This window comes from Tachyglossus aculeatus, chromosome 25 (assembly GCF_015852505.1).
Source record: "Tachyglossus aculeatus isolate mTacAcu1 chromosome 25, mTacAcu1.pri, whole genome shotgun sequence".
NCBI classification, from domain to species: Eukaryota; Metazoa; Chordata; class Mammalia; order Monotremata; family Tachyglossidae; genus Tachyglossus; species Tachyglossus aculeatus.
This window is the reverse complement of record NC_052090.1, coordinates 10,236,154-10,259,990: the sequence shown is the minus strand read 5'-3', so window position 1 is coordinate 10,259,990 and position 23,837 is coordinate 10,236,154. Positions and strand designations below refer to the sequence as shown.

Sequence of the window (23,837 nt, the reverse complement as noted above, 5' to 3'; positions counted from 1 at the left end):
TTAAGCGCTTACTATGTGCAAAGCACTGTTCGAAGCTCTGGGGAGGTTACAAGGTGATCAGGTTGTCCCACTTGGGGCTCCCAGTCTTCATCCCCATTTTCCAGATGAGGTCACTGAGGCCCAGAGAAGTGAAGTGACTTGCCCAAAGTCACACAGCTGGCAATTGGAGGAGCCGGGATTTGAACCCCTGATCCCCGACTCCAAAGCCGGGGCTCTTTCAACTGAGCCACGATCCTTAAGTCTTTCCCTGGGGTTTAGTCCATTTAGGGTTTTGCCCAAAATACTCAACAAAACCAATAAATAGCAGAGAACGCAGAGCCAACTGTTACCTTGTTATATTGTATTCTCCCAAGCACTTACTTCAGTGCTTGCACACAGTAAGCGCTCAATAAATACAACTGATTGATTAATAAAAGGGTAGTTAAGTGTGCAATGGGTGAGCCCCTGGTGTGCCATTGGTAATAACCTGGGTGCTTATGCCCGAGGCTCTTCTGTCTTAACATCTATTGTGCAGTTCTTTGTTGCAGCATGATACAACACAGAAAAAAAAAGTCCCAAACATTACATTTATGAAGGACACTTTATTGAAGTTCAGCGTTAATAGTAGGAGACAATTTCAGTGAAAGTTCATGGTCCTGCCATCCTTAATTATACCTCTCCCAGATAAAATATATTTACAAAAATACTCCCCAAAACGTCAACTTCTATATGACTGTCTGTCTTTGAGTTTGTTTTTTGGGAAGCAGGTGCGTTTTGATCTCTGTCCTTGGGGGCACCAAATCGACCTGGAGTCGAGATGCAGCAATCTCAGTTTTAGGAAGAGAATCTTAGCCCTCAGTGTGAGGCGAGATAAACAGGGAGGATTGGAAACCCGGAGTACTTTAAGAATGCAACCTTGGACCAGGCGGTTTTTGCATGGGTCTCTTGGTATTCCGGCAGGAAGCCTGAGTAACATGGACCAATCTAATTACAGATTAAAAAAGGTAATACTATTAACTCCTGAGTATGCAGAAGCTGCTTAGGCAGGGTAGTTTGCAAAACTCTAATATATCCAAAGTTGCTACTTTTAAGCCTTGCTGAGCAGTTTGGATCAAGGCTAAAATTCATATCTAAAAGGAAGAATAGGGATTATCTGCAGATCGCATTTATTCACATTACCTCTCCCCCTAGTATGGATCAAGGAAAAGGATCCAGAGGGAGTGACTCGGTAGAGAAGAGTCTGAAGCCCTAACAGCATTTTCTTGACTCAACAAACCTCTAAAACTAACCCTTGAGCTCAAGAAATAGAGTACATTCCCGATTAGAAGCTGTGAACCAAGATTATCTGGAGTCCGAAATTAGTTGGGTAAGATTTTACCCTCTGAGATTGGGAGGATTGCTTTCACGGACATCTGTGTCCCTGTCAAACTTGAAAATTTTAGTTCTATGCCCAGAACATATCCCTACCTTTGTAAAGGCATCAGAAGGTGCATGTCTCAAAAATCAACGGGAAGAATTTTTTGGGGGGTGAGTAAATATTGGTCAACAGTTCACAGGAACTTGTTTCCATTAAGACATTTATATTAAACTCAATTGAAAATATTTGGAAAAATATATTCAACAATGTTAATGGATATATATTTATATAAAAGTCAAAGCACTAAGTTTACAGTCCTATTACAAAATGTATTTTGTTACAATACTGAGTAATGGTGCAACTTTGCTTAAAGGGTTGTTGCCAACTTTGTTATTTCTTTTTTGCCTCCTCCTCCCCATCCTTTACATAAGAACCTAGTTTTTATAATAATCTTTTGGAAAATGTTTTTAGAGCCTATTTGAATACTGGCAAGTTGTTTTGCTCCATAGGTCCACCTTCATAGATAACAGTGTGCTATAGATTGTTTTGTACCCTCCCAAGAGCAAGTTATAGTTGTAAATGATAAGTTGAACATCCCTTGGCAAAACGGTGGTAGACATATAAAGGGAATGCTGAATTCTTTCCTTCAAAAGGTTGACAATTTCCCTGTAATTGTTAACATAGCACCTAAATGCCCTTTGCAATGACATCCATCTCTGAAACGCAGTTTTCTCCATCGGCAGATTAGGTGCTGCTAGAATGATTCATGTATTCTAGAAGCGAACGGTCTAAGACTCTTCGGATGAGGGCTTCCTCTATTATATTAAAGTCCTGAAATAAAGGAAGAGTCTTGTAGGTGTACAAATTGACCCGGTTTGCTCTAAAACAAAACAGCCTGGTCTCTGAACTCTACATTCTTAGGCGGTTTGCTCGGTAAAGTTTGGCAGTTCAGAGTGGGAGAAAGAAGCCAATTTATTTAACACCTACAATATGGACCTCAGACGACCCAGATGGCAGCTCCTATGGGTAGAAATCCCCAACGACATTGTTGTTTTTTTTTTTTGGCCGCACCCAATACATATCCAACACCAGAAGCTCCTCCTCTAGATGCAGGTTCCTTTTGGGCAGGGAACTTGCCTATCAACTCTGTTGTACTGTACCTTCCCAAGCACTTAGTATAACGTTCTGCACACAGAATGTGCTCAAGTACCATTGATTGAATACAGCATAGCAAGCCTTTACCTAGCTAACCACGGGAAGGTAGGAGTTGTGTCCTCCAAATCGAAGCTCTCCGATAGCGGGGGTCCTGGCTAAAGCTTGTGGGAAGGAGCAGTCGAACAGTGAGGAGAGTTGGTTAAAGCCTTTTGCTTTCTTGGTTCCAGGCCAACTCTAAGGGTGGGAGGTCTACCCCTGATCCACGCTAACCTTAGGGGGCCCAGGTCCCGTCTGGATCTCCTCCAGTCCCAGCCAGATCAGGATCCTGGATTCTGAACAGGCTCCAGATCGTCCCAAACTTCTGGAGCCCCAGAACAGCTTCACCATGGTCAGGGAAGTAGTACAGCCTAGTGGCAAGAGCACGGACTTTGGAGTCAGAGAATGTGGGTTCTAATCCCAGATCCGCCACTTGTCTGCTGTGTGATCTTGGGCAAGTCACCTCACTTCTCTGGGCCTAGGTTTCCTCATCTGGAAAATGGGGATTAAGACTGTGAGCCCCATGTGGGACACGGACTGTGTCCAGCCCGATTCCCTTATACTTACCCCAGTACTTAGAACAGTGCCTGACACATAGTAAGTGCTTAACAAATGCCATTATTAATGAATTAATCAATTAATCTCATTAGCATTGAGAAGGAGCACAAGCCTGGGTGTCAGAAAGACCTGGGTTCTAATCCTTGTCAGCTGTGTGATCTTGGGTGAGTCACTTAACTTCTCTGTGCCTCAGTTACCTCATCTATAAAATGAAGATTAAGACCTTGAGCCCCTCATGGGACAGGGACTGTGTCCAACCTGATTAGCTTGTATCTATCTCAGCACTTAAAGTGTCTGGTACATAGTAAGTGCTTAACAAATATCACTGTTATAATTATAATAATAATTATTATTATTCATCAGGCCAAGCCCCAGTTTGTATCTGGATAGAAGCCTACCTAGAAATCCTGGCCACTTTGGCCCTGCCTGGAGCTTTGCTTTCCTCTATGACCGATCCTCAGATACTGTTTGCCTCCTTCAGTTCTTCTTGTTTTCCCCTGTTCTGGTACCAAATTGGTCAGGCTCTCTCCCTGGACCCAGGTATATCACCTCCTTTCCCTCTCAACTGCTGTTTGTGGTTTGAGGGCAGTGGGTGGATGATGGCAGATCAGAAGAAATAGAGAGAAAACCTAATATTATCACCTGAACTTGAGGGCCAGGCAAATTGTATTTAAGTCCCAACAGATCTGCATGCGTCCTTTCTGGTTATTACACTCCCTCAAATGTGGCTCATCGGCTAGTATTGAATTTTGGTCCGATATACAAAACTATTTTGCTTGGAGTTCTCCACAAAAACAAAAAACCCTGAATGGGGAGCAATGACAGCAAAATAGTGTCACACAATAATGCATGTGACTAAGCAGACTGGAAGCTACTCACTTGACATATCCAAGATTTATGCTTGCCTTTTACATTAATGCTAATGGCAATGACAGACATGTTGGCTGAAAGAGTGGACAACTAATTTGTAGCTGGCTTTGGTCGCCGCCACCTCCCATCCTCTTAGCTTTATTTTCCTGGTGTGCTTCAGTTTTGGTGATAAAACAAGAGAATTGTTCTGTGTTCCAGGGAATTAGACTAATAGAACTACTTAACTCTTTTGAGCTCAGCACAGAAAATAAAGTCACCTTTGTTTTTCTCCTTTCACCAGAATTCAAAATGGATTGCTCACTGGATTTTGTGGATACTGAACTCACTCTGCTTATTCATTTCATTCGTCAGTATCTCCTCCAGATCGTAAATGCATTATGGGCAGGGAACGTGACTATCGACTATGTTGTGTTGTACTCTCCCAAGCACTTAGTGCTCTGCACATGGTAAGCGTTCAACAAATATCACTGCTTTACTCAAAAACAAGTTATATTAGTACCCAAACTTCATAAAGAAGAAAGCACCCATTGCCATTCATTAGTATTTTGGATGATTTTCAGGAAAGGGAGATGACGATAGAGTCTGATAGAGTCTCCAGTCAGGAATTTAGGATGAGCCTCAGTTTTGAAACTTTAGGCCCACGAAACTGCCCAGAGGAATTGATTATAGTGCTCGTGGTTTGTGCAATGACAGGTACATTCTCTTTTTCCTACCAGCTGGGGTGCAGCTGGAGACACTGAGCAAATAGAGGGGCATAGTGCAAAAACCAGGTGCCATTTTTGTCCCCATTAGAACTCAGTTCTAGAACCCAGGATTATAACCCAATCCTCTTCATTCCCAAAGCAGCGCTCTTAAGCTTACTGTGGGCAGAGTATGTGTCTACCACTCTGTTATATTGTACTCTCCCTAGGGCTTAGTACAGTGTTCTACACACAGAAAGCACTCAATAAATATGACTGACTGCAAGTTCATTGTGGGCAGGGAATTTGTCTGTTACTCTCCCAAGCACTTAGTACAGTGTTCTGCACACAGTAAGCACTAAATCAATACAATTGATAGATTTTTGCTGGACCAACAGCAGGGCTAGAAGGAAGGGAGGGTGGTGGAAAATGGTTTCACACTGGATAAGGGTCTCAGCATTTAGGTTATGGACTACTGGAAATTCTGTACGATCTAAAGGCTTATTCTCCCCCCACCTCCCACCCTATTCAATGCATTCCCAAGAAGTGGATGGGGCTGATCAGCTATCTCTGAGACTCTCTTCTCCTTCTTTCTCCCTGGCTCGGCATCATCCTGGCTTCTTGTTTTCCTACTGAAGCAGCCTGCCCTAGTGGATAGAGCACAGGCCTAGGAGTCAGAAGGTCCTGGGTTCTAATCCACTTATCTGCTATGTGACCTTGGGCAAGTCACTTCGCTTCTCTGTGCCTCAGTTACCTCATCTGTAAAACGGGGATTAAGACTCTGAGCCCCACGAGGGACTGGATCCAACCTGATTTGCTTGTATTCCCCCCCCCCCAGCACTTAGTAAGTGCTTAACAAATACCATAATTATTTTTATTACGAGAAGTGCACACCCATACGTACACTTTCATCTCCGACCAAGGGAACAAGCAGCCACTCTGTACTCAGAAGCCTCCAGGAGGGTTTGAACACCTGCAAAATAGCAGCCCCAGAAGCTGCCCTGGGTTGGGGAGGATTAGGAGCAAGCCTGGATTTAGCTCATTGCCCCAGTCCCTATTGCAAGCACCTGCAAATCCACCTGTTGAGAGTAGAAAGGCAGACTTTGGCTGCCTTTGCTGGAAGCCTTGACTTCCAGTTGCTATTTCCTTGGCGAGAGGTGCATCTGTGTATGGATGGAGGTGTGAATGTATTATCTGCCATTTCAGTTCTCTGCACAATTGCTCCCTGAGAGAGTAGTGTTTGCCACATCCTGGCCTCTCGGAGATAATCGTATTTCAATCAATTGTATTTACTGAGCACTTTCTGTGGGCCGAACATCGTACTAAACTCTTGAGAGAGTAAGATATAACAGAGCTGGTGGACACGTTCCCTGCCCACAACGAGCTTGCATTCTAGAGGAGACAGAAGGGTAAACTATGGATATGTACTTAAGTGCTGTGGGGCTGAGGGTGGGGCAAATAAAGGGTGCAAATCCAAGTGCAAGGGAGACACAGAAGGGAGTGGGAGAAGAGGGAAGGAGGGTTTAGTCTGGGAAGGTCTCTTGGAGGAGCTGGGTTTTTAATAATGTTTTATTTATTTAATGTTTGTCTCCCCCTCTAGAGTGTAAGCTCGTTGTGGGCAGGGAATGTGTCTGTTATATGGTAATAATAATAATAATGATGGCATTTATTAAGCGCTTACTATGTGCAAAGCACTGTTCTAAGCGCTGGGGAGGTTACAAGCAGATCAGGTTGTCCTATGGGGGGCTCACAGTCTTAATCTCCATTTTACAGATGAGGTAACTGAGGCCCAGAAAAGTTAAGTGACTTGCCCAAAGTCACACAGTTGACAATTGGGGGAGCCGGGGTTTGAACCCATGACCTCTGACTCCAAAGCCCGTGCTCTTTCCACTGAGCCACGCTGCTTCTCATGGTACTCTCCCAAGCACTTAGTCCAGTGCTCTGCACACAGTAAGCGCTCAGTAAATACGAGACTATGAGGTTTTGAATGTGGGGAGAGTGATTGTCTGTGGGGTATGATGAGGGACATTCTGGCAGACCAAAATATTCTTTCTCCTCAAGTTCCGTTTACAAGATAAGGCTGTTTTCACGGCCAACACAGCCACTTAAGAAAAACGATCAGGTCATTTACTCACTAGGAAGTCATCGTAAAGCAAAGTGTGCCTTATTTGCAGGTGCTTGATTAAGCTGCCGGTGAAACTGCTTGGATCCCCAGGAGGTATCAAGCGGCAGAGTGGACAGAACTGGAAATCAACAAAGATAGAAACTGCATTTTCAACAAGGTAATAATACAGACCATTAGACATAGAACAATTCATTAGTGCTGCAATTAGATAAAGGGAAACTCTCTGACAGAAAGCTTTTCTATTACAGGAAAAGACTGGAGTATTCTGTACACCATCTAGTATGATGCTGTCTAAGGGAATTAAGCCATTCTATTACCCACCTGGTACAAGGTGCTTACAAAATATTAGCAGAATTGCCTTAGTTTGTCCCTAAGATAGGAAGAAGGCATCGGAGGTAGGTAGGAGGGCCTCTCATTCACTGAACCTGATGGCCTTACTTGGAAAGCTTAAGCAGAAGCAGATAACACAACTATGGTTCAGTTACAGTGTCACCACCATGACTGCTGGCTGTGTTCTTACCTGTAACTGCTAGCTTATAAGCTCTCTGAGGGCAGGGATCATCACTACCAGCTGTACTGGACTCTCCCAAGTGCTCAGTACTGTGCTTTACACAAAATAAATACTCAAGAAAAAAAATTGATTGATCGAAGATTTTCAGGAGCAGGGACAAGAAAGGGGAGAAGGGCAGTGGTCCGTAAGAAGCAGTATGGCCTATTATTATTATTACCATTATTCTTTTGGTATTTGTTAAGTGCCTTCTATGTGCCAAGCACTGTTCTAAGCGCTGGGATAGATACAAGTTAACCAGGTGGGACCCAGTCCCTGTCCCACATGGGGCTCACAGTCTCAATCCCCATTTTACAGTTGAGGTAACTGAGGTCCAGAGAAGTTTCCCTAGTCACATAGCAGACATTTGGGGGAGCCGGGATTAGGACCTAGGTCCTTGGGACTCCCACTAAACCACACTTTCTGATTTCAAACATCAGTTTCTTCATCTCTTGTCTGCTGTGTGACCTTAGCCAAGTCTTTTCACTTTTCTGGGCCTCAGTTACCTGTGCAAAATGGGGATGGAGACTGTGAGCCCCAAGCGGGACAGGGACTGTGTCCAACCTGATTTGCTTGTACCCACCCCAGTGCTTAGTACAATGCTTGGCACAAGTGATTAACAAGTGCCATTATCATCATAATACTGGCATTTTCCAACTTCACAAGGATGTTGGAAGGAAAAAAATGCAATAGGTAATGGCAAAGTGCTTTCCAAAATAAAAGCACTATATAAAATTGAAGGAATTATAAAGATTGAAAGGGAGTACCCAGAGGTGTGCAGATAATCGCAGTAAAGCCCCATATCTAGCCCTGTGCTTTAAAGAATACTTGGCAGAAACATTTCGCTAATCTGTGCACCTCACCAGAACTTCTCACTGTGTTGTTGTCGGTATGACTAGTGGTATAGTTCTCCTTTCCCACCACATAGTCTGAGAGGGAGAGAAAGAGGATAGAAGGGGAACTCCATTGATTTGACTCTCATCCCCAAGGGAGACATGATCTTGGATTCCAAGAGTTAAATGGGGCTAAGGGAATAGGGAGGCAGATCATGTACATATCTGTAATTTACTTATCTATAGTAATGTCCGTCTCCCCCTTAAATGGATTTTCATGATGCTTACCACTGGCCTTCTCTCTGATTTGTGATAAGTAAGACAGTGATCCAACAAGCCATCTTCATCCAGTTCTCGCTGGCAAAATGGACACACACACCTGCAAATAGGATATAATATATAAACAGGACACACCTGGCAGCTGACCCTGGCAATAACGGAGACCGGTGGTCACTGAATTGGAAGCAGGAGCGGCAACCGGACCAAACTGAGTCAGGAAATTTGGGATAGAATTCCAGCTCTGTCCCTGACTCACTGGGTCACCTCAGGCCAACCTGACCTTCCTGAGCTTGCATTTTCATATGTGGAAAATGAGCAGAATCCAGCCAGCCTCCCCACTCCCACAAAGGATTTGGCCAGGCTAAACAAAATGATGAACCAAATTTTCTCTCCTGAAGTGGTCCAACACTCACCTAATCACTTTCAGGCGAGGCAGAGGGCAGAACAACCTCTTCTCCTCCCTTCTTTCAGTCTGCATTGGAGTCAGGCTTAGAGCAGCTATGGGTTGATGATGATGATGGTATATAGCTATAATTCTGTTTATTCTGATGACTTTGACACCTGCCTACATGTTTTGTTTTGTTGTCTGTCTCCCCCTTCTAGACAGAGCCCATTGTTGGGTAGGGACCGTCTCTGTCTGTTGCCGACTTGTACTTCCCAAGCGTTTAGTACAGTTCTCTGCACGCAGTAAGTGCTCAATAAATATGATTGAATGAATGAATGGTATTCTGCCTGCTGCATGGACCGGGGAATCAGAGGACCTGAGTTCTAATCCTGACTCTGCCACTTCTCTGCCGTGACACCTAGGCAAGTTACTTAACTTTACTGTACCTCAGTTTCCTCATTTATCAAATGGGGATTAAATCCTATTCCCTCCTACTTAGCCTGTGCACCCCATGTGGACAGGGATTATGTCCAACCTAATTATCTTGTATCTATCCCAGTGCTTAATACAGTGCTTTTTTTATTGTACGTGTTAAGCACTTACTATGTGCCAGGCACTATACTAAGCGCTGGGATAGACGCAAGCTGTTTGGGTTGGACAGAATCCGTGTTCCACGTGGGGCTCACAGTCTTAAACCCCATTTTTCAGCTGAGGTAAATGAGGCCCAGAGAAATGAAGGGACACAATGCAGACAAGGGGCGAAGGTGGGATTAGAACCCAGGTACTTCTGACTCCCGGGCATGTGCTCTATCTACTAGGCCACGCTTGGCACACAGTAAGGGTTTAACAAATACCACCATTCCCATTATTACACACAATACACTTCCAGTGCTTGCCTAAAAGTTGCACCCAGGAAAAGTGGGGAATGACGACTGTGCTGTGAGCATCAACCTGTGCAGCGTGACCTAGTGGAAAGGGCACAGGCTTAAAAATCACAGATGACCTGTGTTCTAATCTTTCTCTGCCACATCTTGCTGTTTGTCCTTGGTCAAGTCACTTCCCTTCTGCGGGCCTCAGTTTCCGCAACTGTAAAATGGGGCTTCCATACCTGTCCTCCCTCCTACTTAGATTTCGGGCCCCATGTGGGACAGGGATTCTTGCATCTACTCCAGCATTTGGGACTGTGGATGACACAGAGTAAGTGCTCAAATACCATAATTATTATTATGTAAAATGGGGATTCAATATCTGTGCTTCCTCCTCTTTAGACTATGAGGCCCATGGGTGGCTGGAAGCCAAAGCAGGCAGCTGGATGTCCCCTGGGGTCGGATTTTGTCCCGAGTGGGTGGGGTGGAGGGCAGCAGAGTGGAAAGGACATCAGAGTCCCAGCTGAGCTCCAGAAGAGAGGTGCATTGTGATGGAGGGATGCCAGGCTGGAGGAGGACGAGGCCCCTCAGAGGGTTGGGGAATGAGTGTGGAAGGAGCCTGCTCACTGCCATGTTCAGAACTGGTTGAGTTTTGACGGTGAGAAGCAGCATGGCCTAATGGGCAGTGCACAGGTCTGGGAGTTGGAAGACCTGGCTCCACCACTCATCTGCTGTGTGGCCTTGGGCAAGTCAATTCTCCTCTCTGGGCCTCAGCCATCTCATCTGTAAAATGAGGATTAAAACTGTGAGCCCCAGGTGAGACATGGACTGTGTCCAGCCTGATTAGTTTGCATTTACTCGTTCATTCAGTCATATTTATTGAGCGCTTATTGTGTGCCGAGCACTATACTAAGCACTTGGAATGTACAATTAGGCAACAAATAGAGACAATCCCTACCCAACAACGGGCTCACAGTCTAGAAACCCCAGTGCTTAGTACAGGGTTCAGCACATAGTAAGGACTTACTGAGCGTTTATTCTGTGCCGAGCACTATACTAAGCACTTGGAATGTACAATTAGGCAACAAATAGAGACAATCCCTACCCAACAACGGGTTCACAGGCTAGAAACCCCAGTGCTTAGTACAGGGTTTAGCACATAGTAGGGACTTATTGAGCATTTATTGTGTGTCGAGCACTATACTAAGCACTTGGAATGTACAATTAGGCAACAAATAGAGACAATCCCTACCCAACAACGGGCTCACAGTCTAGAAACCCCAGTGCTTAGTACAGGGTTTGGCATATAGTAAGGACTTAATAAATACCACAAAGAAAAAAAAAGGGGGAGGCTTGGGCCCTGGTTTCTATGGTAGTCCCATTTGTGATGAGGGACATATTTTCCATCCTCTGCCATATAAAAGGAAATCAAGATGGCAGGCTAGAAGTTGAGGCATTAGAAGAAGCTCGGTAAGAGGTAGATGGGCAAGACGGCCAATAGCAGGCCGCAGGTTGTGATTACCTCCTCTTCATCATCAATCATCAATCGTATTTATTGAGCACTTACTATGTGCAGAGCACTGTACTAAGCGCTTGGGAAGTACAAATTGGCATCATATACAGACAGTCCCTACCCAACAAACTGATCAGAACACTGCACAGAATACGGCACATCAGGAGAACTGTGTAGTCTAAGGCAAGGCCCTTTACGTTCTCTTTCTAGATCAACTTTTATACAAACTGGTTGAGAGTTTGGAGAAACTGCACCGACTCTTCCCCTGTTGAACACAGTAAGCGCTTAACAAATACCAACATCATTATTATTATAAAAGGATTTTGTAATCTTCGACCCCAAGATAAATAATTGCCAATACCATGTAGTAACATTAGCTGGGAAGCTACAAACACTATGTGAGAATGTAAGCTCTTTGTAGGCAGGGAACCTGTCACTTCTTGATTCTATACTCCCCAAACGCCTAGTCAATCACTCTGCTAATTGTACTTATTGAGCACTTACTGTGTGCAAAGCACTGTTCTAAGCTCGTGGTAAAGTACAGTATAACAAACACATTCCCTACCCACAATGAACTTACAGCCTAGAGGAGGAGACAGACAATATAAATAATACAAATATAAATATTTATATTTAGGTGCCTAGCACAGGACGATGTTATTATTACAAGTACATGAACTATTTTTCTCAAACTGCAGATCTTTATAAATTTAATAACTCAGTCACACAACCTGGCCCATATTTCTCCCTCCAACACTTTACCTCATTGCTATTTCTCCAAGCTCTTGAAGAGGTCCATATTTTTCTATATATTTGTTGCAATTCCTTATATGTGCTCGCATTTCACTGAGACACACCTAGGTAAAAAATGGATGACGGATAAATTAGCTTTTAATCCTTTGCTTAATCCTGGCTTCTTTTGTTTGCTATTGCCACCATTCAAAATCATGTTTCCCCCAGGCCAGTCTGTGTAGGGGATTATTTCATTGCAAAGTTTCATGAGCCATACTCCGAAATGCTTAGTATAGTGCTCTGAACACAACAGGTTCTCAAGAAATGCTGAAAGCAGCGTGGCTCAGTGGAAAGAGCACGGGCTTTGGAGTCAAAGGTCGTGGGTTCGAATCCCGGCTCCGCCAATTGTCAGCTGTGTGACTTTGGGCAAGTCACTTAACTTCTCTGTGCCTCAGTTCCCTCATCTGTAAAATGAGGATTAAGACTGTGAGCCCCCTGTGGGACAACTTCATCACCTTGTAACCTCCCCAGCGCTTAGAACAGTGCTTTGCACATAGTAAGCGCTTAATAAATATTATTATTATTATTATTATTATTGTCTACACTGGTATTACCAAAGCCCATTTGGAGTTATAACCTTGGTGTATCTCAATGCCAGGGTTTGATCATTTCAACTTTAATAATAATAATAATAATTATGGTATTTATTAAGTACTTTGTGCCACGCACTGTACTAAACACTGGGGTGGAAACAGGCAATTCGAGTTGCACAGTCTCTGTCCCACGTGGGTCTCACAGTCTCAATCCCGTTTTACAGATGAGGGAACTGAGGTACAGAGAAGTTAAGTGACTTGCCCAAGATCACACAGCAGACAAGTGGCGGAGGCGGAATTAGAACCCATGACCTTCTGACTCCCAAGCCCATGCTCTATCCACTAGGCCGTGCTGCTTCTCATTCATTCATTTATAGGACTTGTTTTTGGTGGTCTCATTTTTCAAGAATGCACCCCAGGGTATGACATAAATACCACGACTCTATACTCTGCAGAGGACACACATAATAAGCCCATTAATAGTATATACAAAAGATGGCTAATGCATTCCATTTTATGAACCCTCAATAAAGAACACTTGTTTTTGCAAATATACATTCAGAGACCCTGGTAAGGAAGTCTGTTACTCACTGTACAAATTCTGCTAACTACTTAATTGGAGATCCTGATAAGATCTTGGGCCACAGGAAGCTTTGTTCTCTGCGGTAGGACGTCAGACAGATTTTGAACTATATTTTGCTCAAACTGCGGAAGCTAAAACTCTGACCATGAAACCCTCTGTGTCAGACATATTCAGTTCCTGCAGAGAAAGCAATCATTAAAACTAAAGCTGAAAACCCTTTGCAATACTAACTCCCTTCTTAGGATACCAGCAAAGGCAGGGAAGGCCTTCCAAAGTGGCTTGCTTGATGCAACAGTACTCCATGATTTTGTCACCCAACCTAGCTCTTTGACAATCCCCCACCCCGTGGGGTTTTTTTTTTTACAGCCTTTTTGAATGCAAAGTTCAAACTTTTCCATTCTTGAGACCTCAAAAATGAGGATTTCCACATTGCATTCTTGAACTCTGAAAAGGAGTTAGTGGGTCCTGGGGGACGAGGGGGGGGTCATTGTTTTTGGAGATACATACCGGTGTTTCACACTCTGTGCAGTCCTGGTATGCAGCTTTCATTTTCTTAACAATATCAACAGCTGGAACACCCTCAGAAGGAAGGTGAGCCCGACAATAAGGGCACGTCCATTTATTGTTCCTCAGGCTTGTGGCAATGCAGGAGCGACAAAATCTATCCAAAACAAGTCAAAATATAAACACTTCCTCAGGGGGGAAGAAAACTCCTCCTCGTAACAACTCCAACAGTCCCCAAATGAAGTGAATAAATCTCAAACCCTTCACAATAAACATTACACAGCCATTACCACCTCCTTCTCTTCTCTTCACCCACCAGCCTCCCTGGAAACTACGGGTTTGATCATGGAACTGGTTTGGACCAGAGACACTTTTCGGCAGACAGGAATGCAGGTTATAAGCCCGTTGCTTCTTTCCTCTTTGCCTGGACCAGAAACAAAAACGTTGGAAATTCTCCACGAGCCTCACCCTTGAGATATCGGAGAATCAAAACTAGCAAATCTAACTAACCATCACGGCCTAGTGGGAAGCGGCATGGCCTAGTGGATAGAGCACAGGCCTGTAAGTCAGAAAGACCTGGATTCTAATTCTGCCTCTGCCACTTGTCTGCTGGGTGACCCTGGGCAAGTCATTTGACTTCTCTTTGCTTGTTACCTCATCTGTAAAATGGGGATTATGGCTGTGAGCCCCATGTGGGACAGGACTGTGTCCAACCTGATTGGCGTCTATCTACCCCAGCACTTAGTACAGTGCCTGGGAAATTAATGTGTGTCTCCCTCTCTAGACTGTATGCGCCTTATGGGCAAGAAGTGTGTCTGCTAATTCTGTCCTACTGTACTCTCCCAAGTGCTTAGTAAAGTGCTCTGCACATAGTAAGTGCTCAATAAATTCTACCGATTGGCACACAATAAGTGCTTAACAAACACCACAAATAAGTGTTCTATTCTTTTAAGGAAGGGGAGACTCTCCTTTGGGTCTTTAACAGAGACCACGGTACGTCTCTGGGTTAAGATTCTCTGTGATAACAGCATGTTCACAGTTTGGTTTCAGAGAATAATGTATATAAATAGCCCATTGTGTTTGGACAATGAACTATTTGTATACTAAGATTCTACCGGTGCTATGAGATGATGGATCCCAAGACAGTGAAATCTAGAAGCGGTGGTGGGGGAATCACTATGAGGCTAGCTGGAAGCTGCATTGTGAGATCTGCTGCCTGTCCAAACTCTGAAACATCGGTTGCTTCAGATTCACTGGTATCAATTCAATCCATCCCCCTCCTCATCCTCAAGGTGTGGCTAAGTGGAAAAGCTTGTGCCTGGGAGTCCTAGGACCTGAGTTCTAATCCCAGCCCCACCTCTTGCCTGTTGTGTTACCTTGGATTTCAGTTTTTTCCTCTCTCAATCTATCAATCACATTTATTGAGCATGTACTGTGTGCTGTGCGGGGCACTGTACTAAGCGCTTGGGAGAATACATCACAACAGTGGGGATTCAGTGCCTGTGCTCCCTCCTAATCAATCAATAGTATTTATTGAAGGTATTGCTGTGATACTGCTTTGAACTTCTACAGCACCCTTCATCTGGGGATCTTTGCCTTCCAGTAAAGAAGAATGTCTCCTTCAAACAGTTGGGAGAGTTTGAAGCCCTGATGATAGAATATCTTGGTAGTCAATCAATAGTATTTATTGAAGGTTCACTGTGGGCAGAACACTGCACTAAGCACTGGGGAAAGTATAATACCACAGAGTTAGTAGATGCGATACCTGCCCACAAGGAGCTTACAGCCTACAGGGAAAGACAGAAATTAAAATGGATTAGGGATGGAAGAAATCGAGGAAATAGATGTTTACATAAGTACAGTGGGGCTGTGGTGAGTGTCAAGGTGCCTAAGGGGAACACAGCCAAGTGTACAGTCAATAATAATAATAATTAATAATTATGGCATTTTTTAAAGCATTTACTATGTGCCTTGCACTGTACTGAGTGCTGGGGTTGATATAAGCAAATCGGGTTGGATACAGTCATTCATTCATTCATTCAGTCGTATTTATTGAGCGCTTACTGTGTGCAGAGCACTGTACTAAGCGCTTGGGAAGTACAAGTTGGCAACATACAGAGACGGTCCCTACCTAACAGTGGGCTCACAGTCCCATGTGGGGCTTACAGTCTCAATCCCCATTTTACAGATGAGGGAGCCCTTTGGAGATGTAATTTTAGGAGGGTTTTGAAGGTGGAGAGTCTAATGCACTGTCGGGTATGAAGTGGGAGGGAGTTCTAGATCCAGGGGAGAATGTGGGCAAGCGGTCTGTGGGGGAATAGACAAGATCGAGGTGCAGAGATTAGGTTAGTGTTCGACCGTGAGTCCTTGTGTGGGACAGGAATTTTGTCCAGCTTTATTTCCTTGAATCTAGTACAGTGCTTGGCGTATAGAGTGTACTTGAGAGATACCACCGTTATTATTACTATCACTAGCTCTTCCACGCACAAGGAATAACAACTGATCCCAGACGGAGCCCCCTCCTTCTTCTCCCCATCCCCTCCGCCTTACCTCCTTCCCCTCCCCACAGCACCTGTATACATGTATATATGTTTGTATGTATTTATTACTCCATTTATTTATTTATTTTATTTGTACATATTTATTCTATTTATTTTATTTTGTTAATATGTTTTGTTTTGTTGTCTGTCTCCCCCTTCTATTTTATTTGTATATATTTATTCTATTTTGTTAATAGGTTTTGTTTTGTTGTCTCTCTCCCCCTTCTAGACTGTGAGCCAGCTGTTGGGTAGGGACCGTCTCTATATGTGGCCAACTTGTACTTCCCAAGAACTTAGTACAGTGCTCTGCACACAGTAAGCGCTCAATAAATATGATTGAATGAATGAACTGATCGGAGAGGGAGAAAAGGTGATCCAGGCCAAGGCACGTTGAAGCACTTCAGAATCATTACACTGATAGAATTCTTGCCTGGACAGGAAAACGAATTAGGCTACTTCTTTAAACGATTGTATATTCTACAACATGTCAAACCCAATTAAAAGAGGTCTAGATTTAAAAAAATGCAAAGGAGGTTTAGCTCACTGGGAACTTGGGTTTTCCATTTGGATGCAAACCATGTTTTGTCAACTTCACACTAAATTACACAGTTGTATAAACCTGAGATAGTTTTGTTTTGCCTTTTCAGGGAAGTCAGAGTAGTACAAACACCCTAGTATAGCAATCTGTCCACAGTTCAGGTTCATAAAGCAGAGGAAAAGCCTCATTACACGGCCATTCATTTGCATTTTTAAATTGCATTTTAGCCCAAGAAAGCCAGTAGTTTAGACGACACAAATGACTGTCTGCTGTCGGGAACATCTGTGGCGTGGAAGAGACCCAAGTTCCTTTGCCCAAATGAGAACTATGATGACCCCACCCCCCCTCTGAACACTACACACACATTTGTCCAAACAAAGAAGGGGGAAAGGAGGAAGGAGGGAGGGAAATTTAGTTTGCAATTTGGACTTCTGCTTTTTCTAGTTATTTGCTTCCTCCCCAACCCGAACAAAGAGAAAACAAGATATTTAAAGAGGCTCAAAAAATGCAGCAGTTCTCTAGGATCCCTCAGCTAAAAACATTGCAACCACTATAATGCATTTCACGCAAGTCAATTCTCCAAACCAGAAGATTGTCTCCAGCTCAGGAACCATTCATTCAACCGTACTTATTGAGCACTTACTGTGTGCGGAGCACTGTACTAAGCGCTTGGGAAGTACAAGTTGGCAACATATAGAGACGGACCCTACCCAACAACAGGCTCACACATAGAGCCTTCCCACCCACTCCCTCCCTGCACAACAGTATTGTCCAAGATAATTTCCCCATTAGCCAGGAGCACATGTGAATCCTGTTCAAAGTGTGAAAAACTGACTCTGCTGAAGTCCAAACATTCATGAAGGGGGGAAAGAATGCACGTTTTGTTCTCTGGAATGAAACTTTTAAAAAAGATGGATAAATCTTTTGCTCTTTTACCCACTGGACTCCTATTCAAAATCTTGGTTACTCTGTAGCTTTCCAGACCAAATTTGCACTGCATTCTGAACCCAATCTCAATGTCTCCAGCATGCAACTTTTTAATCATTTCTTCCCAGAGGCATATTTCTCTCTCAGTGTACCATTCGGGAGCATGAAGTCAGCTAAGGTGGGTCAAGAAAAGCAAATCTGGCTAAGGACAGTATGTATTAAGTGCTTACTGTGAGTCAAGCACTGTGCTGAGTGCTAGCATAGAGGTAATCATAATAATAATACTAATTATGGCATTTTTAAGCGCTTACTTTGTGCCAGGCACTGGACTAAGCACCGGGACGGATACAAATCAGGTTGGACACAATCCCTGTCCCACATAGGGTTCACAGTCTCAATCCCCATTTTACAGATGAGGTAACTGAGGCCCAGAGAAGTGAGGTGACTTGCCCAAGGTCACACAGTAGACACGTGGAAGAGCCAGGATTAGAACCCATGACCTTCTTACTCCCAGTCCCGTGCAATATCCACTACTCCATGCCGCTTCTCATATCTGCCTCACTCAGTCTTTTCCAAGCCAATAATTATTTACCATTTGTTAGGCCTATTCAGCTCCAGACTGTAAGCTCCTTACTGATTCTTTCTTCCTGCACGACTTCCTGTGGTCTTGAATTCACATGTTTATCACCAGAGCGGTGAAAAAGTGCTTCCTTGTGTTTGTTTTGAACTTATTCTCCCGGCAATGAGTGTTCCCTCATTCCGATGTCAACAGAATCTTGCCTGACTATTGCTCAAGAAACGATCAATATGTTTTTTGTGTTGATCTACAGCATATTGGGACAGTTGATTTGGCATTAAGGACACACAGGAGCACAACTTCAGATGGGTTTGCAGAGCTGTGGAGCAGCAACAGAAGCAGACACGTTGTGCTGAAAGGTGACATCTTTTTTATGGTATTTGTTTAGCGCTTACTATTTGTCACTTTTCTAAGCACTGGGATAGATACAGGTTATCTTTATGGTATTTGTTAAGCATTTACTATGTTCCAGGCACTGTACTAAGTGCTGGGATAGATAATAATAATTATTATTATAATGATAATGATGGCATTTGTTAAGCGCTGTCCTAAGCGCTGGGGTAGATACAAGGTAATCAGGTTGTCCCACGTGGGGCTCACAGTCTTAATCCCCATTTTACAGATGAGGCAACTGAAGCACAGAGATGTTAATCAATCAATCGTATTTATTGAGCGCTTACTGTGTGCAGAGCACTGTACTAAATGCTTGGGAAGTACAAGTTGGCAACATATAGAGACAGTCCCTACCCAACAGTGGGTTGCCCAAGGTCACAGCAGACAAGTAGCGGGGCCGGGATTAGAACCCAGTTCCATAAGACTTCCCTGACTTTCCCCCTTTTTTCACCCCCTTGTTCGGCCCCAGCCCCACAGCACTTAGGTACATATCTATAATTTCTCTATTAATGTCAATGTCTGTCTCCCACTCTGGACTGTGAGCTCACTGTGGGTAAGGAATGTGTCTGTTATATCGTTATGTTGAACTCTCCCAAGGTCACAATACAGTGCCCTGCACATGGTAAGCTCTCAATAAATACGACTGATTGATTCCAGACCCATGCTCTATCTACTAGGCCATGTTGCTTTGCGAGTTAATTAGGTTGGAGACAGTCTGTCACACATGAGGCTCACAGTTTAAGACGGAAGGAGAACATCTTGTTGTCCAGAAGGCTGAGGCAATGCTGAAAACAGCAAGGGGACCTGAAAACAGCCTCCACACCATTAATTAAAATACAATCTCCCTCCGTAAGCAAAATGGAACCGACCTGCTCTGCAGGTTGCTTATCGATCAGCCTTTCAGCTTCCCTCACAAACATAAATAGCGAAGTCATCTGTAGCATCCTTTTCAAACACCAAGGACAAAGATGTGTTAAACTTGTACTTCCCAAGAACTTAGTACAGTGCTCTGCACACAGTAAGCGCTCAATAAATACGATTGATGATGATGATATACTGGAGGCCCACACGCACAATATAGAAGTGATGTTGGAGCTTTGTCATATTTGCACAGCGTGGGCCTTTGGATAAATATAAGCAAGCAACAACTCTCTGTGGGCTGTTATAAAAAGCATCTTCAACTACTACACCTTACAGTCACACGTGCCTAATCCCCACCACATTTCTATAAAATGAGCACTAGACCAAGAGACAAAGCTGCTATGGGATTCGTCCCCCTAAAAAGTGGAGTGAAAGTGAAATATGAGTTCAAAGGACAATCCCCTGAAAGAAACCACACTACTCCACCGTCTATATTAACATTGCAAGATACAGTTTAGGGAGGCACGATTCAGTTTTAAAGGGAAATAACAAGGTTTTAATCAATCAATCAAAAGTATTTATTGAGCGCTTACTGTGTGCAGAGCATTGTACTAAGTGCTTGGGAGAGTACAATATAACAGAGTTGGCAGACACATTCCCCGCCTGTTTCCCAGATACTCTAGATTGTAAGCTCGTTGTAGACAGGGAACATAAAATAAATACTAATGATGGCATTTGTTAAGCGCTTACTGTGTGTCAAGCACTGTACAAGGTAATCAGGTTATCCCACTTGGGGCTCACAGTCTTAATCCCCATTCTACAGATGCGGGAACTGAGGCACAGACAAGTTAAGTGGCTTGCCCAAGGTCACACAGCAGACAAGTGGCAGAGCCAAAGAAGCAGCATGGCTTAGTGGAAAGAGCAAAGGCTTGGGAGTCAGAGGTCATGGGTTCTAATCCCGGCTCAACCACTTGTCAGCTTTGTGACTTTGGGCAAGTCACTTAGCTTCTCTGTGCCTCAGTTCCCTCATCTGTAAAATGGGGATTAAGACTGTGAGCCTCACGTGAGACAACTTGATTACCTCGTATCTACCCCAGCGCTTAGAACAGGGCTTGGCACATAGTAAGTGCTTAACAAATACCATTATTATTATTATTATTAGAACCCACGTCTTCTGACTCCCAAGCCCGTGCTCTTTCCACTATGCCACGCTGCCTCTCACGGTGAACGTGTCCACAAATTCTGTTTATTGCACTCTCCCGAGTGTTTATTAGTACAATGCCTTGCATCCAATAAGTGCTCAATAAATCCGATTGATGGACGGACTGATTGATGTGAAGCTTTCTCTTAGTAGTACTTCGTTGTGCACAGGGAACATATTTACCAACTTTGCACTCCCAAGAGTTTAGTATAGCGTTCTGCATGCCGGAACCTCTCAATAAATACCGCTGATTGCTTGATTGGTTTGAGAAGCAGCGTGATCTAGCGGATAGAGTATGGGCTTGGGAATCTTTCTGACTCCCACTTAGCTTCTCAGTGCCTCAGTTACTTAGGGCAGGAGGCGGAATTCCCGGAATCCGGTCCTTTCTTCCTCTTGCCCCGCCAACCTGCCCCGAAGACTCATCCTCTAGGCTATGAGCGCCTTGTGTGCAGCGATGGTGTTTACCAACTCTGTTGAATTAGACTCTCCCGAGCACTTAGTACGATGCTCGGCCCACAGTATATGCTCAGTATGGCTTAGTGGATAGCGCACGGGCCTGGGAATCAGAAGGTCATGGATTCTGATAAGTTCTGCCAGTTGTCTGCTGTGTGACCTTGGGGAAGTCACTTCACTTCTCTGGGCTTCAGTTTCCACATCTGTGAAACGAGGATTGAGGCTGCGAGCCCCACGTGGGACTGTGTCCAACTCGATTTGCTTGAGTCCACCCCAGAGCTTAATACGGTACCTGACGCATAACGCTTACAAATACCATTATTGTTATTATTATTAATCATAACTACGGTTGACTGGCGATTCCTTTGTCCCCAAGCTGTTTTCTTGCCAAACTCCGGGGGTGGAGGAGGGGGGTGGTTTGGGGCCCTGGCAGTGCCCAGCTCTCTCGGCCAGAGGAAACGCTCTGGGTGTTTTGCAACACGTACACAGCTCCGGCAAACACAACATCTCGAGGCGCCGGAGGTGGTGGGGGAATTTTGCTGTTTTTTGGTGGTTGTTGGTTTTTTTTTTTTTGTCGGGGGGCAGCTGGGCAGGGCCCTGGCGCTGTGCCAGGGTTGGGCATGGCCTAGCTTTGGGGTCCAGCTTGGTCAGCACCCAGTAAGCGCTTAGGAAATCCGATGGATGGAGTGACAGCCCGGCTTGGCCGCAGCCCCGAGCCCTCCCATTGGCAGCGCGGGGCCCCCACCCCGTGCCCCCTGTGCCCCGGGCACGGCCGCTCGGTCCCCAGGGGTCCCCCGGGGTCCCCAGCCCAGCCCCCCACCCCACCCTACCCCAGTTACCCTCCTTCCCTCCTCCTCCGGCCGCTCCTCCTTCCAGGGCACCTCCTGGCTTTCCAATGCCAAGGCCCCTCGCCCGGTGCCCCTCGCCCGGTGCCCCTCGCCCGGTGCCCCTCGCCCGGTGCCGACCCAGGTACCTGCCCTGCGCCCTGCCCTGCTCCCTGGGCCCTGCGCCATGTGCCCTACTCCCTGCGCCCCGTGCCCTGCGGTCTGTGCTGTGCCCTGCTCCCTGTGCCCTGCGGTCTGTGCTGTGCCCTGCGCCCTGCTCCCTGTGCTCTGTACTGTGCCCTGCCCCCTGTGCTCTGTGCTGTGCCCTGCCCCCTGTGCCCTGCGGTCTTTGCTGTGCCCTGCTCTCTGCGCCCCGTGCCCTGCCGTCTGTGCTGTGCCCTGCTCCCTGTGCCCTGCGGTCTGTGCCGTGCCCTGCTCCCCGCGGTCTGTGCTGTGCCCTGCTCCCTGCTCCCTCTGCCCTGTGCTGTGCCTTGCTCCCTGCGCCCCGTGTCCCCTGGTCTGTGCTGTGCCCTACTCCCTGCATCCTGCGGTCTGTGTTGTGCCCTACTCCTTGCGCCCTGTGCCCTGCGGTCTGTGCTGTGCCCTACTCCTTGCGCCCTGTGCCCTGCGGTCTGTGCTGTGCCCTGCTCCCTGTGCCCTGCGGTCTGTGCTGTGCCCTGCTCCCTGCGCCCCGTGCCCTGCTCCCTGCGCCCCGTGCCCCGCGGTCTGTGCCCTGCCCCCTGTGCCCTGCTCCCCGTGCCCTGCGCCCCGTGCCCCGCTCCCCGTGCCCTGCTCCCTGTGCCCTGCTCCCCGTGCCCCGTGCCGTTGTCCCGTGTGGGCCCTCACACGTGTCCGCAGCGGGTCCTGACGGGCCGGTGCAGCACCTCCAGGCAGACGGAGCAGTCGAAGGAGGACAGCGGCAGCTGCGGGGCCCCGGGGGCCGGGACGCCGTCCGGGGGGCGGGCCGGGGGGTGGGCCGGGCCGCGGTGGTCCTGGCCGCGGCGGTCCGGGGGGCGGCGGTCCGGGCGGGCGGGGGCCGGGGGCCTGCCGCCCTCGGGGCCGCTCAGCACGGAGCCCATCGCCCCGCAAGGCCAGGCTGGGGAGGCGTCCCCGGGCCCGGGGCCCCAGGAGGAGGGGGAGGAGAAAAGGGAGGAGAAAAGGGAGGAGGAAGGGGAGGAGGAAGGGGAGCAGGAGGAGGGGGAGCCGGGCAGCCCGCCCCGAGGAGGGGCCAAGGGGGCCGGGGAGAGACAGGGAGGGAGAGGGAGGGAGGAGGGAGAAAGAGAGAGGGGGAGGAGGGAAAGGATGGAGAGGGACGGGGAGGATGGAGAGGAGGGGAGGAAAGAAAGGATGGAGAGGGAGGGGAGAGGAGGATGGAGAAGAGGGGATAAGGAGAGGGAGGGAGGGGAGGATGGAGAGGAGGGGGAGGAGAGAAAGGATGGAGTGGGGGAGAGGAGGATGGAGAAGAGGGGATAAGGAGAGGGACGGGGGGAGGATGATGGAGAAGAGGGGGAAGAGAGAAAGGATGGAGAGGGAGGGGAGAGGAGGATGGAGAGAGGCGATAAGGAAGGAGGGAGGGGAGAGGAGGATAGAGAAGAGGGGATAAGGAGAGGGAGGGAGGGGAGAAGATGATAGAGAAGAGGGGATAAGGAGAGGGAGGGAGGGGAGGATGGAGAAGAGGGGGAGGAGAGAAAGGATGGAGAGGGAGGGGAGAGGAGGATGGAGAAGAGGAGGAGGGGAGGGAGGATGGAGAAGCGGGGAGGAGAGAAAGGATGGAGAGGGAGGGGAGAGGAGGATGGAGAGGGAGGGGAGAGGAGGATGGAGAGGGAGGGGAGAGGAGGATGGAGAAGAGGAGGAGGGGAGGGAGGATGGAGAAGAGGAGGAGGGGAGGGAGGATGGAGAGGAGGAGGAGAGAGGGGGATGGAGAGGAG

The 23,837-nt window shown here is 46.5% G+C and overlaps 1 protein-coding gene across 1 annotated transcript; it reads right to left on the bottom strand.

Annotated features, from left to right (window-relative positions):
- Nucleotides 1-1,910: 1,910 nt before the first annotated feature.
- RNF125 (ring finger protein 125) lies at nt 1,911-22,988 on the bottom strand. The gene is made up of 6 exons (XM_038766519.1): nt 22,756-22,988; nt 13,599-13,752; nt 11,946-12,040; nt 8,429-8,519; nt 6,771-6,878; nt 1,911-2,167 (listed from the first exon to the last, which is right to left on the bottom strand). The coding sequence occupies exons 1-6, from the start codon at nt 22,986-22,988 to the stop codon at nt 2,081-2,083; spliced, it is 768 nt and encodes a 255-aa protein (XP_038622447.1). The 3' UTR covers nt 1,911-2,080.
- Nucleotides 22,989-23,837: the final 849 nt, after the last annotated feature.

Coding starts and splice junctions, on each gene's coding strand:
- RNF125 (XM_038766519.1), bottom strand. CDS start 22,988: ATGGGCTCCGTGCTGAGCGGCCCCGAGGGCGGCAGGCCCCCGGCCCCC. Junction 12,041..13,598: donor GCACAGAGTGTGAAACACCG/GTATGTATCTCC, acceptor TTTTTTACCTAG/GTGTGTCTCAGTGAAATGCG. Junction 6,879..8,428: donor AATCAGAGAGAAGGCCAGTG/GTAAGCATCATG, acceptor GTTGATTTCCAG/TTCTGTCCACTCTGCCGCTT.